Source organism: Pseudorasbora parva, chromosome 6 (assembly GCF_024679245.1).
Source record: "Pseudorasbora parva isolate DD20220531a chromosome 6, ASM2467924v1, whole genome shotgun sequence".
Lineage (NCBI taxonomy): Eukaryota > Metazoa > Chordata > Actinopteri > Cypriniformes > Gobionidae > Pseudorasbora > Pseudorasbora parva.
The window spans coordinates 18,928,474-18,945,165 of NC_090177.1; the positions used below are offsets into that span (position 1 = coordinate 18,928,474).

Genomic DNA, 16,692 nt, shown 5'->3' on the forward strand with positions numbered 1-16,692 from the left:
GATATGATTCTTTGATGAATAGAAAGTTAAAAAGAAAAGCATTTATCTGAAGTAATCTTCAAATAAAAGTCTTTAATGTCAATTTTGATCAATTTAACTCTTTCCCCCCAGCATAAAAAAAACAACAACAAAAAAACAGTTGCCAGCCACATGAAGGGTTTTTGACCATTTTCACGAAAATTTAATAGGCCATAGAATATTTTGTTTTATGAATATCTAAGCATGCAATATATCAAAAGAAAGAGCTGACCCTCTTCTTTTAAACAAACAGATAAAAAAAAACTTTTTATTCTAGCTCCATGCATTCTTTTTTATCAACTCTTGAATATCCGTAAGTTTAATAAAAAAAGCAACATTTTGAACAAAAAGCTGAGAAAAATCACATTTTTGTGAAAGACTGTATCCAAATCAGATTCAGAACGATGGTCAAACACAGATGGAGTAGATCGAGTCCATCAACACCCCTAATACTTTCACAGTCCTGTAGCTTCTCCTGGGTCCACATTTCATTCAGTAACATTAGATCGTTTTGATTTATATGATATTTAATGTTGATCACGTTATTTTTCATATGCATCTGCTTGCATACAATCGCTTGTTTTATTGCGTCTTCCTCGTGTGTGTTTTGATCAGGAGATTCTGTACTCATTCAGAAGATGCATTATAGCCCTCCTTAACGTCAGTTGACAGTGAAACAGCAGTGAAAAAACGGAAAATTCTGTGTTTGGCGGGGAAGCGTTCACACAAATAACAGAGAATTCTTTGTTTGGCGGGGAAAGAGTTAATGTGTCCTTGCTGAATAAATATACATTAGATTTGATTTATCTTTTATTTTACCAGGATAGTCCCATTGAGATATAAAATCAGTCCAATCAGTCCTTTTTGTGCCGACCAAAATGGCAGCACAAAAAGTTTCACATAAAACTAATAATCCTTACATTAAATTTTACCCGGCACTCATATAATTACAGATCACAGTTTTTTATTTTTTTATTTTTTAAACATGCTCATTTCCTTTAAATTTAGCAAAAATTGTCAAAACTGCAAAGTAAACTCCAATAAGAAAAATATCTATAAAATACAGCCTCAACTTGATTAATGCTTCTGTAACACACCAACAAAAGCAATTTGATAAAATACGCCAATAAGCACGAAATATCGGCCTTGAACGTGGCTTGAGTTCACCAATCATATTTCAGAGCAGGAACTATTACATTATAAAAAAATAGCCAATTAAACAGCAGGCAATACAAAACAAAAAAAGCACAAAATATAATTTGTGACAACCTTTGTTTTGTCCTATTGCATATGTTAGTAATAATAATAACAACGGTAATGCAAAAAAAAATCAGTGTTTCAACAAGTCTCTTTGTAGTGAATAATGAGTGGTAGCGTGCAGGACTCGTAAAAACTTACCAATGCTTCTCTTGGAGCCGTGTCTTCTCTGGCAGGAGCAGCATTCTGAAAGAAACAAGGAGCCTTGTGTTACAGCGCCATCTAGTGGCCGAACGTATGGCGTACATGTGATTCTTCTACAATACAGCACAGTGCTTGACTCTTAAATGACACCTCTAACAGGAGGGGGAAAAATACATTCTGTGCAGCCAGCTTTCATACTGTCTACATGAAAAAAGGCCTTTAAATAGTAATTCTATGAACATGAATAATACCTCACCAGAAATGTACGCCAATGTTAAATAAGTAAGATGCAATCCGTAAGATGCGTGTACGTATTTAAAAAGAAAATGTTATGTTTATTCAGCAAGGATGTGTTCAATTAATCAAAAGTGTATAATGTTAAAAAAGATATCTGCTTCAAATAAATGCTGTTGATAAAAAAATCCAAAAAATATATTTATCTTGATTTCCATTAAAAAAATATTAAGCCTAATAATAAATATTTCTTGAGCACCAAATCAGCATATTAGAATAATGAACAATCATGTGACACTGAAGACTGGACTAATAACTGCAGAAAATACAGCTTTATCAGCACAGGAATAAATTACATTTAAAAAAATATTTAAATAGAAAACGGTTGATCAAATAAATGCAGCTTTGGCGAGCAAAAAGGTCTTCTCTCAAAAGCATTAAAAAACGGGAAAGAACAGAAATGATAAGATCCAGATAGGATCTACCCAGTTTCTGAAAGACTATAGTGTTTGTTGCATTACTAATTGCTATAGATTCCATTAACACTCACAATCACAGTTTTAGTTCTAATCAGTGGATTATACCATTGGTTAGATCCCCTTGAGAGCACTAAGTACTGGGTAAGTCTGCACAATTCAAGATTTTTTTGTAACACAATGAAATATCACAATTTATTACAATCTCTATTTTAATATTTTATAGTTTTATTTTTTTCTACAATAGTAAAACAAATAGTAAAAGTTCAGTGTCTTCAGTGTCACATGATCCTTCAGAAATCATTCTAATATGCTGATTTGCTGCTTAGGAAACTTTTTTTTTTTTTTTTTTTTAGTTCATAATGTTTGTGCTGCTTAATGAAAATTGTATTTTTCAGGATTTTTTAAAAGAATCTAAAAATAATTATTTATTGTCATTTTTTTGTGATACATTTAAAGAGGTAGTGTTTATAAAAAAAACTTTCATAAAGCCAACCGTGTTTTACTGGTTGAAATTCTCTTCACAACATGATAGCAATTGGGTCATTCCATGTCAACTCAACCAGAGGTCCCCAGCTACATTTTTTGATTTTGATTTAAAAACAAGAGCCAATTAATTGGGAGCCAAATTACAGAGGAGTAAAAATGACTTTAAAAAATGGCAGCATCATTATTTTATTTTTACACAGAGATTAGGTTTCAAAATGAAATATGTTTACTTTAGCCCTCTTTTTTTGAATTACAGCCTATTCCAACAGTGACCGTTCAAAAATGGAAAACAGCACATCTTTTGTGTTTTTTTACCCTAAGTTTGCATGAATGTAAATAATGAAGTATTAAAGTAAAAAATTATCTGTTTAAAAATAAAATAAATACAGTCAATCAAAAAGTAATTTTACCCCCCTGTAATTTGGCTTCAAATATAATTTAAAATTTGGAATAGAAAATTGTGGACACAGTCAATATTACATTTATATCCATTACTTTTAATATTTTGACTTTTATGTTTCATCACTATTTGTTTGGCTTTCTTCAGAAAAAAATATTAACAAAATCAAAAAATTTAGCTAGAGCCAAAATTTGGAAGTTTCTGAAATTTGGTTGATTTGACATGGACTTACTCAATAACAGCAGTGGTCTAAATATATATATTATATAAATATCTTCTGTGGAAGTCTGAGGGTCAAAAAACTGTTCATCATGTGATCCGTTCCGAATGCAATGATAGGATGCGCTACACGTCTCTCAACCTACGACAGACATCACATGTCCTCAGCATGTTCCATGAGGCTAAGCAGAGTATTAAACAGTCACAGAGCACTGTAAACAAACAGCAGCCATCTTTTACAGTTCTTCGTGAACCAAAACATTGAGCTTATATGCTGCGTTTACCTTGTCATATTTATGAGATGGCACCCTACCGTTCTACTCGGAGCTGTTCATGTCCCCAGACTCTATGGCAATTTCTGTCTGTCAACAACACTATCAATGCCAAATAAATCTGCAGCAGTCAGGTGGTACAAGCAAAGACTTTAGATATACAAAGATGGTGCACTCATATTACTTACGAATGGGGGGAAATGAAACGGATTAAGTCCCGCCTTCTAAATAAGAGCCAATCACTGATTGATAATAGTTGTCACATCACTGCAGCTGCCACTTGAAGCTGAGCTTGCTATAGAAACAGACAGGACTGCACATGCACATTGGAGGATCTAGTATGAAAAAAAGCTTTTTTTGTGCTATTTGAATGTAAGAAACAACATTTATAGGGTAGTCCATGTCAGATTTTGTTGCTGATTTGAAATATGTTACTTAATTCTGAGTTCAACAAGCAGTTTTTGAGATTTCAGGATTCCCTCATTAAAGTAGACATGACTTAAGCCCCGTTTCCACCAAAATTACCCGGAACAATTTGTACCAGGAACTTTTTTACAGGAACTTTTCTCCCCCCCAGACCTGCAGCTGTCTGCGTTTCGCGATAAAGTTCCGAGAAGATTAGGCAAATTAGTCCGGTGATGTAACGTTAGGACTGCACGCGACTGCTCCTCCAAATCAGTGAAGGACATGTAATCATTTTTAAGTGTACCGATTGAAAGGACTGTTTACATGAGACGTTATCTAAACCGATCTGATGTTTACATGTGATGACTTTCAATCGCAATCATTTTGTCACATGCAGTTTGTCTGCCGCATCAAAAATGTCGCCGCTGTTTTCTCCAGCAGCTGAATGTGTTTACTGTAGCCATAGCAACTCTTAACGGCCACCAGGACTAATACAGTATTATTTATATCTATTTGTTGTAAAGTGTAATAATCATCCCAGAGAAAAAAATCTTCTGTCAGGCGCGCAGTTAAAGTAAAAACTGCCCGGGGCAATATACGTTGTGTCATTACTCCAACATTATCTTCATAACTCACGAAATAAAAAGTTTACCCCTCAGAAAAATTTACTTTCCTCTCTTGTCAACATGAGCGCGGCGCGCGCCGTGACGCCGTCACGTCATGTAAGGACGCACACTTAAAAGTAATCGGTCAGTTCGTTTACATGGTGAAAAAAAATTAATAACGAGTATGGAAGAGATTCAAGCTGTGCTGCTTTTGCTGGTTATGTATAGGTTTACGAGGTAATTAACAACGACAGAAAAGAGCACTAATATGCAGATTCAGCAGCATGCAGCATATTCAGAAAGCTTAAAGCTAGATTTAAAATGACAATATATTATTATCAGCTATTACGGACATTGAACGTGAGATGGCTGAGACGACCGCGCGCCACCAGACAGAGAGCAAGACTGATATTTACTGAACGCAGAACGAACCTCGCAAAAGACTTTTAAAAATGCCTGTTGAACTTAAAAATGCTGCGTGAGCTCAACCAATCAGCATGTTCAGCGCCCAAGTCCCGCCCTCGAAAGTTCCTGAACTTTGAAAAAGTACTACCTCGCGAGCAGGGCCGTTTGGGGGGGGAAATATTTACCCGGAACTTCATTTAGACCCTGGTTCCTGCGGTCTAAACACACAAAGTACCACCCAAAGTTCCTAGTTCCTGGGTAAAGTTCCTGTGGTGGAAACGGGGCTTTAGCCTGACAAGCCAGACCCACATCAAGATGTTTGGTCTGGAAACTCACCATTGACAGGGCTCAATCCATGGGGCGCTGCACGCAAGTGTATAGCGCTACAACCAACCAGAGCAACGAAGGTGAAGCAGAGCTAGTTGACAGATTAAACTTTCGCCGTATCCGGTCGGCAAAACTCAGAACACATCTTCCCTTCTTAAAAAATTATTTCAATGCCATTCTTCATTCTTTTATCAAAGGAAAGCTTAACTCCACGTCTTACAGAGTCGCGGCCAAAGCCGATTCGAAAGAACGCCATTCACCAGCTTCTTTATTTTCAAGTAGCATGCAACTCTACCGTCATCATGTTAAAGGTGCACTATGTAGTATTTTTGCAGTAAAATATCCAAAAACCACTAGGCCGGTGTTATATATTTTGTTCAGGTGAGTACCTACAATATCCCAAATGTTTCCAACTATTTGTAAATTGTGAGAAAATTGCTATTTAAACTAAGGACCGGGACGTTTCAGCATAGCATCTGAGGAAGTCGCCTGTCAATTGTGTCATATCTGCGCTACCCTCGGTTACCCTCGGGTTTTATTTGGCAGGAGCGCTTTACTCTTAGCAGTGTGAACAAGTGAACGCACGGAGTAGCCTAACGTCATAATATCATTTTCAACACACTTAAATGTAGGGATGGGTACCAAAAACCGGTATTAAACGGCCCCGGAGGTAAATTTTGAAAGACCGTTGTATCGATAAGCTCGGATGTTATCGGTTCTGCTGTCGGTACTTTTGAAAATACACGTGACCAGAGAGAGGGAGAGAGAAAGAGAGCGCGAGAGAGCGAGAGCGAGAGCGAGAGCGAGAGAGAGAGAGAGAGAGACGCAAACGACAGCCGAGGACAGAACTAAACATTCAAACATAGCCTGGTTACACTTTAGATTTGTGATAGTCTTTTTAGACTATTTTAGTCTTTTTAGACTATTTTATTTTAGATTTTGGCTTCCAAACATTATAATAATAATAATTTTATGTCTAGCGCAACTTAATTCCCTTTGCAGCAGTAGCCTACGCTGTCATTTCTCCATAAAACTCAAACGAAATGAAAAAATCAGCACGATCAGTGATTGTTGTAAAATACAGTCTAGCTACTGTTGGTTGTGGGATGCGTTTAATAATAAAAAGAGCGATTAAAAGCACAAAAATGTCCGCAAGAGATTGTTCCCAAGTCGCCGCGCGTGCTCTGAAACAGCCCGCAACGAGACGAGCAAATTACACTTTCGGTTTCACACTCGTGTCTAAAGGATCAAATGTACACAAACATCTATGTCAAAATGACCGGCTTGGAGAAGCTTTAACACAATACAGTTTGTGTCTAAAATGGACGTAGTTATTATGGATATAGTCGGGAGAAAATGTAGAGCATCTGCCTATTATCAGTCGCCTATAGATCTGCACATCTGTCTTAAAGAGGCAGCAGTGTGAATAAACATGCTGATGAATTACTGCGAATTAAACAACCAAATGCAAAGACAAAAATCACTCACAGCTCTTGAATGAATAACTTCAGCTTTAATAAGCATAAATTTAGGCTATTTATGATAAACTATGCAGTGTTATTTTACATTTGATTACTAGAATATATATATATATCAGGTCGTTTACATGGTGAAATGTTTCGTTTGATCGATTCATGAAAAGGTTTATCCCACCCATCTCAAAACGATTACAATTTCATTCATTTTGATTACGTTTGAGGTGTTTATATGGAACATTTTCATTCAGATTGGACTTTTAAACCGATTACAGTGCTCCATGTAAAAAATTGCACTACATGGCACTTTAAAAACCGGACAGTTTATTTATAGTTTGATTACGGATATTTCACAGCATGTTCGAATGCATATTCGAATATCAAATAAAAAGTGACAGCCCTAGTTTACATTCATTATTATTATAATGTTATATGCTTTGAGATGTGAGGTAATTTAACTCGGTCTCGTGATGTTTTGCAGACTCTGCCCTGGTCTGGTGGTCATGTGTTTTAAAGGAGGCGTGGCCTTGGAGAGTGCATTTGCTATTGCTAGCGTCCCTGAAACTCCCTGAACACCCTATAGGGATTTAATACACCCTTTCTAAATAAAAGCATCAAGCGCAAATTCATTTTTTTTTTAAAATCTTACTGACAACAAAAGTGTAGGCCTACATCAATAATATTCACATCACTTTTTATACCTGCATAAATACATAACCTAGACTGCACTGTCTGCTATGTAGGTAGTAGACTGAGAGTCTTAATACTGCCAAACACAGGGCAAATATTAGCACACACATTTAACCTTAATATTCAGGCTGGTTCACACTGTCCCAACAAATGGCAACACTTCAAATATTCTAAAGTTGGCAATAGATAAATGTAGTATGTTAAGAATCATAACTGTCATTTTCACACTGCCCAAACAACAGAGTTAACACACTGACTGAACAAAACTCTGCAGCCGTTGTTGACTAGAATTATGAACACAGGCCAGGCAATAAAGAAATTAAAAAGAAGCATCTTAAACGGTCAATAAAATTCACCCACATTTATATGCAATTATTTATTAACAAACTTATGTTTAATATTTAATAGAAAAAACTTCATACAAATACTCAGCCAAGATTCATATCCTAATCTTAAATCTGAATACTACTTTTTTGTATTATTATTATTATTATTATTTGTATTATTTCCCTTAAACTAAGACAATTAAGATGCTTTGTTCGCCATGATGATTTTGAATTGTTTAAAATATGATTGAAATCCCTATAAATACAGTTATAATTATTATATATTTATATTATATATATTATTATATAAATACAACTATAGTTATAAATACAGAAAATACAGTTAAGAGCAACATGTGCAGCACAAGTATGTCATATCGGCTACATAAAATTATAATGAGAACATAATTGTGTGCTTGGTGAGACTTTTGTTTTTGTAACCAGGCTCTCAAAAATAATCAATTTAGGATTTAAAATTATCAGCCAATATATCGGTTATTGACTTTTAGATATTAAGAATTATCGGCACCGGCCAAGATTTGCCAAGTATTTCTGTGCACAGTAGTAGTGAATGCGAAGTGGGGCCGCAATATCAGGGTCCTGCCCACACTCCCGCCTAATCCAATAATTTTTGTGAAATACACAGTTACGGAAATGTAGAGATTAAAGTTAAAGCTCCAATCTCCTCCCGAAGTTCCCGAAAAAATTCCATTAATGCCTCAGTGACTACATCCCTCAGTGAACCTGTCAATCTCAGATGTCTGTCATAACTTCACACCCCTGTTTTTATAGCATAAAATAGCTGACAAAAATGTAATTTGATTGTTGTCTATGTCCCATTTCACTTCATGGAAGAAGGTAGGCTATATGACCTATAGCCAACTGCTTCCAAACACGAGAGGGCGACTGAAAAGCTTTGGCCTCAGTTTTCAAGACTCGTGGCAGGCTTGGTTTTGACTGAATGTGGAAACAATAAACACACGATTACAACAATATATGGTTTATGTGTGGTTTTCAAGCCATCTTGGGGGATTTTTTTCATAACAATGAAGTATATGAATAATGCAGTGCTAATTGACATAGCTTTTATTACAGTATAGAAACTTTGAAATATATTCTTACTCAATATATTTCTTTATTCTGTTATCTAAATTAATTTATTTACATTGTATACAATCCATGATGAGAATGCACAATTGTTTTTAGTATATAAACCAATTATAAAATTGGCATTAGGAAAAATATTTTAAAATACAAAACGAAAGGTTATTGTTCAGCAGTGCATATTGATATATTAGCCAAATGAAAAAGCAAGATATAAGAAGAAGAAAAAAGGTAAAATACTGGTAAAATAAAAAAATAAAAAAATAGGTATTAAGTTACACTTGACACTTCTGTCCCCCTTCCTTTTGAAATGATGGCTACGCCCCTGATGTGACCTGTGTCATGTTTTCAGGATCAATGACCCCTGACTGAACATAACAAATAATAGGTGATAACTGTCCCCATTGTGCTTAATTTTCACAGAGCCTGACTCACTGAGACCCGCAGTGAAAATTGTCTGTGGCCTGCACCTGTCACACACATCTGTCTATCTGCACAGATGACAGTGAGCAGGACGCTAGCAAACCAGCTAAAACTTTTTCCAAAGCATGGGACAGCCATATTATGAGCATCTCAGTAATTAAAACGTGACAAATTGTGCGTTTACTGTGCAGGTCCACGGTTGAACAACCAAAATATATGTCTCTATCTGGAGGAATTTTATCAACTACCTGATTTTGCGGGTCAGGTTGGTCCGAGGATGCCATCTTCACAGAGCTACTAGCCAGGAAGCTAACAATGCTAACTGTTTAATTGAGCTCCATTGCTTTAGTCTGAAGCACAACCATTCTTCTCTCAATGGCTCTGGTCTGAACTAAAGATACGAGACGTTCGAGTCAGTTCGTTTCAAAGAACCAGTTCAAAGCTCCACGGGATTATTATTTTACCAAGAGTTCAGTCCGCCCCTTGTGAATCGGTTTAAATGATTCACTAAAAAGAAAGAACGATTCGTTCACGTTAGGGCACACGCTGTTATAATTCGTTCAAACACGTTTCAAAAACACGGAAGCCAAAATATGTTTATTTTCAATTCGCGAGATACAGTCAAACAGCTGGTGGGAATATTGTAACGTGATTTATGAGTATTTAGACACAAAAATAACAGCCAAGAAAAAATCGCGAGGCACTGGAGATACTAAATTATGAAATTTGACTATGACAGAATTAAAAGTATGTAAAGTGTGTAACATTAGTCGACAGAAGTGTTATGGGCTGGCGGTGACCTCTCTGGATCAACTCAAATTAAAAGGTAGGTTTGAAAATCAATGAGTTTGCTTGAATTGCTTCATCCTGAATTTAGGTGAAAGTTGCCTTATTTTAAGTACGTTACGCCGTTAGAAACACAAACACATAGAAAAAAAACAGGCAAATGAATTTATACAGTAAGCTTTTGACACACACACACACACACACGCATACAATAAGCCCATAATATAATTTTTTACATTCTGTTGCATAGCTCTGGAAAAAAAATATTGGATAGGATATCCATGAAAATGTTTTTAATAAAGTTAAGGTTAAATTTGTCTTTTTATTAAGTTTAATAATAACTCAAGTTATTAAATAACTCAAAAAGCAGGCAAAATAAATCTAATAAGCCATTACTCATTTCTAAAGGTTGACAGTTCATCCTATGCTGTATTTGCCATTTTACGCATTCTCTTCATCTCTCACAGGGGGTGAAGCTCTAGGGTTTAGTCCCAGTGCATCAACCTCAGTGGTGCTAGAAGAAGATGGGACCATCGTAGAAGACGAGGCTTACTTTCTGTGTCTCCCAGCAAATACAAAATTTATGCTGTTGCATGCCGATGAAATATGGATGCATACTCATCAAAGTGAGATCTAGCCTGTTCCAGGATGTTTTATTACTATTTGTTCAGCTCATCATTACTAATCTAAACTGATCTGTTTTGTCTAGTTGATGGAGGGACTGCACAGCCTTGCAGAGAGTCTGATAATCTGGAGGTAGATGGAAAGGATGATGTTGATGGGTTTGAATCTTGGCACAGTTTGGCAGAGCAGCTCAGACAGAACTTGGCCAGTATTATCCTCATGTCCGAGGCAGATCTACAGGTCTGTTTGATTCTGCCTTGGTATTTTGTGACATATCTAACCACTATAATTTACATGTATGATTATATTGTGTAAATAGCCAATGTTTTTCTGTGGTTTTCAGAGAATAATTGTATAAAAATGTGTTCCAGAGTTTGATTGATGTGGCATGCTCAGATCTGGCTGCAGCATTGGACTTCTCTCAGCAGAAAACCCATGTTCTACAGGACACGCTGCAGAAAATGCTGGACCGCAGGGAAGAAGAGAGACAGTCCAAAGAGTTACTGAGACTCTATTTGAAAGCCATGGAGCAAGAAGGCGCCTTGGACTCACCGGAAGAAAGTAGGAATATGTTTAAAGATGCCATATTATGCCCTTTACAAACTCTTGATTTGGTTTTCGGGGTCTACTAGAATAGATTTTCATGCTTAAATGTTCAAAAACATTTTTTCACATATACATTTGCAGCTTTTCCACCGTCAGGCCGTACTGTTCTCGTTGCTTAACCGATCCATTCCATGCTGAGCCGGCCCAGCAGATATAGATATGGTTTAATTTTCCACTGTGGGGCTGATAACAGCTCTTTGGATTGCAATATAAATACATCAGTCTTTGCTTTGGTAACGCAAGCGTTTACAGACATAAGGAGATGTAAATAGCGACCGTGTTATGGAGGATGGTCAGATGTTTAGATACAACAAACAAGTGGCCAATCCTGAGTGACAACATCACTACATGCATTCTACCATCACATTTCAACATGGTTAGCCAACCGCGCTGAAAATTCCAGGCCGAGAAAGTTTTGTAATTGTGCCGCACCGAACCAAGCTCGAAGGGGACATACAAGTGTATTCATTTCCTACTGTTCGGCTATTGTTGCAGCCAGGGCTTGACATTAACATGTTTGCTAACCAGCAAATGTGGCTAGTGGTTTTCTAAAGTTACTAGCCACTCAGCATTTTCACTGGCCACAAATTTGACATCGATACCATATGGGAAACATGCCATATCGATATTTTTAATATTATCTTATAATTTGCTGTCACTTTAAGATCTGACGCACCAATCCATTAAACTGTTACACGTGCGTTTTAGTTCACTTAAAACATAACTGACTGTATTTAGATGAATTTTTGTGTGTATTTGACTGTTTAAACGCAATAAACAGCGACAAAGAACTAAATTTAGCACTGTGCGCCCACTTTGAACAACTGAAAACTATATAACTTTGCAGACCTTTTTCATGCTCACACAGTAACATTACACACTAAAGAAAGTAGAAAATGTAAAAAAGCATAAGTCCTCTTTAAAGCGAATATTAGAGACTAGACATCAGAAGTATATGTAAGATAACCTAGTAAACAGTGACATCAGGTTATTTACTGTGTTGCTTTGACTCTGCTGCCACTAGATGGTGTCGCTGAGATATTTCCATATATTGTACCAGTTCATGCACGTTCATTTTATCAGTACTTGGTGGAATGAAGAAAAGTAGCAGCTTGGATGATCAACGGCTTATCTAATGTTGTGACAGCCCTAATCTTTCCAACGCTTTCGGGATGTTAACCACTGTCATTGCTGCAGGTGCTAAACTAGATGAGACAGATGGGGTGCAGGTGGAGGCCGCAGCAGGGTTCAGTTCCACAACGCTAATGGTTCTGAAGGACAAAAAATACCCAGAGACCAGACTGTCCAATGAGGAGCTACAGGTATGATATCCAACCACAACAGTGTTGTAGGATCTCCCACAATTTCATAAAGTCTGCATGAAACAGAAGTTGTGATTAGTCTTTTCTTTCTTATTGTGTATATCTGAGTAAAACATTCTCGTACAAGAAAAAAATTTAGGACGGGACTTGATTTTGTCCATTGGGAATTGACTGGGTGGTTGTGGTTTGCTATTGCCGGGGTCTTAAGTAAGTGACAGGTTGTCTTGCCCTTATGACAGTACACATGTCATCAGAGAAGAGATGCCACTGCAAGAAGGAGGGGATGTTCTTTTGATTAAAGACTCAAGAGTATGGCCTTCAAATTCATGTACCCTCATACATGTGAAGGCCAAGTATTGATAACCTTGCTCAAGAGCACCTCAGTCATTTCCTGTCGGTTTTGAGAATCAAACCTTCGGGGTTGCCAGTTCACACTCTAACCATTAGGCCACGACTATTTTACACTAGAGAGTTCACAGCCCATTCTATTTCTGTAATCTGACATATTTCAGAGTGTAACAGGATATTCAAGTAAAAAAATGAAGGCAGAACTTGATTTTATCCATTGTGAGTTGATTGGATTGTGAAAATTAGGAATTGCATACCTTAGGATCAACTTTGATCATGTTTACTGAACATTTTAAAATATATAAACATGTACTTTCAGTCATATATCAGTAGGGGGCACTCACTCTTTTCAGTGGTATGAACATAAGACAGGAGTATATATGTCATTTATAAACAAACATATAAAAATGTGTAAAAGATAAATACCTATTAATTAATCAATATTAATGAAAATAGAATAATGACGTAATAAAAACAGGTAAACTTGTGTGAGTGTGTGTGGTTAATTAAGAGTACTAATTTAGTATTATTGATGTATTTGCTTATGCAGATGGTGGCGAGGCAAGGAGAGGGGGTCATGATGGAGGTGTTGGGCTGGGACAGTGAAAGGACATCAGCGTTGGTCCAGGCATGTGAAAGTGAGCTCAGTAAACGCCTACAGCGAGTTCAAGCCCTGCAATCTCTCAGCGCTCGAAACCAGACCACTTCACAACCACAAACGGAGAGAGAGACCCGATCTAAACGCCACAAAAAAAACACACACTGACAATATACAACACATTTATTCTAGTCTATGTCCTTGGACTACTTCATTGCATTTCATGTCAAAAATATAAACTTGAGCTCGAACATTTTTATTTTTTTATTTTTTAGATACCGGTACTGGTTATTTGATCAAATTAATTGGTTCTTATCCATTAAGTCATTTAGGACATCACCAGTTATTCAGGAAATTGTTTGGTGATAACAATCCTACATTATGGAATTTACAAGTTAATTGGTGAAAAAAAATAAAGCAAATAATTTGACTGAAAATCTAATGTTAATCATTATTTCAAAGGGGAGTTAAATTATTCATTATTGATTGTACCAAATACAACATATCCAATCTTAATTTAATCACCTGTAATATATGCTGGCACTGGCAGAAATGACATTTTAATACCTAATAGAAGCTTTTAATGCTTTTATAATGTTGCTCCGGGAAGCAATGTATTACAGTGGTATTGCAAGGTTCACTAAATGTGTCAAATTGGAAATGTTAGCAATTAAGCCCATGGGGTGAACATTTTGCTGTGGAGCTATTCACAACACTAGAGTAAACGTCAAATGATATAAAAATACTCTTTTTAAACTTATATTTTGACATTTATTTTTTGGGCATGAATATAAACTGCATTATCGAGTTCCATGATGAATAAAAAATATTTTAGCTTGTCAGAAAGCATTCAAAATGGTAATGCACGTAGATAAAATTTCCATTTGTTGATCAACTAATGAAGAGACCTGCTAGTCTGTTCCAATTCACCAAGAATGTCTTGTTAAAGCATCTTCTGTGCGGATGTAGTACTACCTACGTTCTAATGAGCATGTGTTGGGTGGGGTTGTAAAGCCTGTCTTGTGCTTTTTTTGTGGCTGTGATGTACTTTTGATTAGAATTTTTGAATTCTGGCCATTGTTAGACTATGTGCTAGTGATCAGAATGTCACTTCAACAGGGATGTAGATGTTCCTGAGGAATTCATTAAACGGGTATTTATGTATTCCTGGCTTCCTGACGTAAAATCCTTAACAGATGGTTTTACACATGTTTCCTCAGTAATCTGAAATAAAGACAAGATGGTTTCAAAGCCATACCTTGTATTTTTGAGAAGCTTCCTATTTATGTGTAGTAATTATAGGTTAAGTCTTCATCTGTCATCCTTTATAATATGCATTTGACATATTAGGAAATAAGCAGCAAGATTAAATGCTCTTTTTAAAGAACCTTTTTATTAGCTGCCACTGATTGTTGGTATAAATGTCAGTGTGCCGCATCAATGTGTGACACTGCGACAACCTTGCCCTCACATCATTGAACACTGACCACCAGAAGCAAGCAAATCAACTGTGAATTATGTACTCTCTGCCAGACAAGCGTGACCACAGCTTCAACCGGGGTCTGTTGTTGCATGATGGATTGGCTGTGTCATGCAGGGCACAACCACAGTGCATTGATCATTCACTGAATCCTGCTAGCATACTGAGAGTCACAGGTTGACCAATATATTAAAGAGTCTAGAAAAGTGAGAAAGAGAGAATACAGAATGAGTCGAAGTAAAATAAAATATATATATATATTTAACCTATACTGTATCATATTGGTGCATTCATTTCTAAGGAGTATTTAATGATATTACAGTAAACATACAAATATATGTATTATTCTTAAACATAAGAATACATTTAATTGTCATTTAGCAGATGCTTTTATCCAAAGCGACTTACAACTGAGGAGAATAATAGAAGCAATTAAACCAATTAAAGGTTGTTGTTTTTTTATTTATCTATAAAATGATATTTCTCTCCATCATCATTGTATTGCATTGCAAGTTTTGCCCCACTAGTGTTGTAGTCAAGACCAGACCAACACTCCTTAAATTAATATAGAATTAATATGTATAAACATTTTATTTTAATATCATAATAAAGATCCACATTAACACATGAGAAGCCGAGACTGATTTTGAATTAATAAATATAATTGGAATAAGACACTATAGAGATGTTACCATGAATCATTAACAACAAAAATCATTTTTGCACTGCAGATGTGGTACAGAAGATGCATCTGAATTGGTATGCATAAATAATGTTGAGAAATTTTTTTTATTAAATGTTAGTATAAAAGCCATATCATGTTTCCAGTCATGCTCAAATTTGTGAAAACGGCTCTCTTGCTCTTGTGCTGTTGCTTAATTAAAAAACCCAGATCTCATACAGGTAACTTTTTGCAACAATATTAAATTTTGTGATACAAATCTTGAAATTTGAATACAAATGTGGTCAAGACCAAGACCTTCAAAAAATAGTCTTAAGACCGGTCTCAAGACAAGACCTAGACTATTATTGGTTTCACTTGCATATAATTTATAAAAAGTAAATTTAAATGCGTATTTGGCGTGCTGTCCGGGGGGAGGGCTTCGAGCTCAGACTTCGGCCTGAACCCAGAGTACCCCCCAGTTACATACATGTAAGTAGTGATTTGAAACTAAAAAGACCAAAATGTGGAGACAGGGCGGTGGAGGGATGCTGATAAACAGTCAACAAAATGGAGGTAAGACAGCTGCGTGTATATATACACCTCTTTTGTTGATTATCTAAGTACTCTCCACCTGTGTCAATTATCTGAATGAGCTCCTCCCGAACCTTGTTTAATAAAAACATCATTTATAGAGTGACAACTGATATAGGCTGTGCATTTTATGATGGCCTATAGTCTGTTACTTACAGGCCTATAAAAATATAATTGATTTACATTACAAGCTATCAAAAGTCTTATTTTTCCCCCATATAAATAATAACTGCAACAAAATGTATATTTCTGCTCAGTTTGGGTCTCTGAATAAAACTGATGTGCCTTTTCTCCTCAAGTGTGAACTTCATATTCATAAGCACGAGTGACGGCAGTAATCACAGCCGTTATTCAGGCTTTTCTGTATTGAGTAGCTCACATTTTAAACATAATATTTAAAGCTA

The 16,692-nt window shown here is 36.1% G+C and overlaps 2 protein-coding genes across 2 annotated transcripts in view; one reads left to right on the plus strand and one right to left on the minus strand.

Moving 5' to 3' along the window:
* The window catches only part of pex14 (peroxisomal biogenesis factor 14), a 96,417-nt gene extending 86,734 nt beyond the window's left edge, over positions 1-9,683 (minus strand). The window contains exons 1-2 of the mRNA XM_067445971.1: positions 9,518-9,683; positions 1,417-1,461 (exon numbers count right to left, since the gene is read on the minus strand). Of these exons, the coding sequence (XP_067302072.1) occupies positions 1,417-1,461; positions 9,518-9,553 (81 nt within the window). The 5' untranslated portion in view covers positions 9,554-9,683. The remainder of the gene's footprint in view (positions 1-1,416; positions 1,462-9,517) is intronic.
* A 141-nt stretch (positions 9,684-9,824) lies between these two features.
* On the plus strand, positions 9,825-15,524 carry dffa (DNA fragmentation factor, alpha polypeptide). The gene is made up of 6 exons (XM_067445972.1): positions 9,825-10,095; positions 10,523-10,681; positions 10,765-10,919; positions 11,051-11,240; positions 12,483-12,607; positions 13,506-15,524. The coding sequence occupies exons 1-6, from the start codon at positions 10,002-10,004 to the stop codon at positions 13,719-13,721; spliced, it is 939 nt and encodes a 312-aa protein (XP_067302073.1). The 5' UTR covers positions 9,825-10,001; the 3' UTR covers positions 13,722-15,524.
* Positions 15,525-16,692: the final 1,168 nt, after the last annotated feature.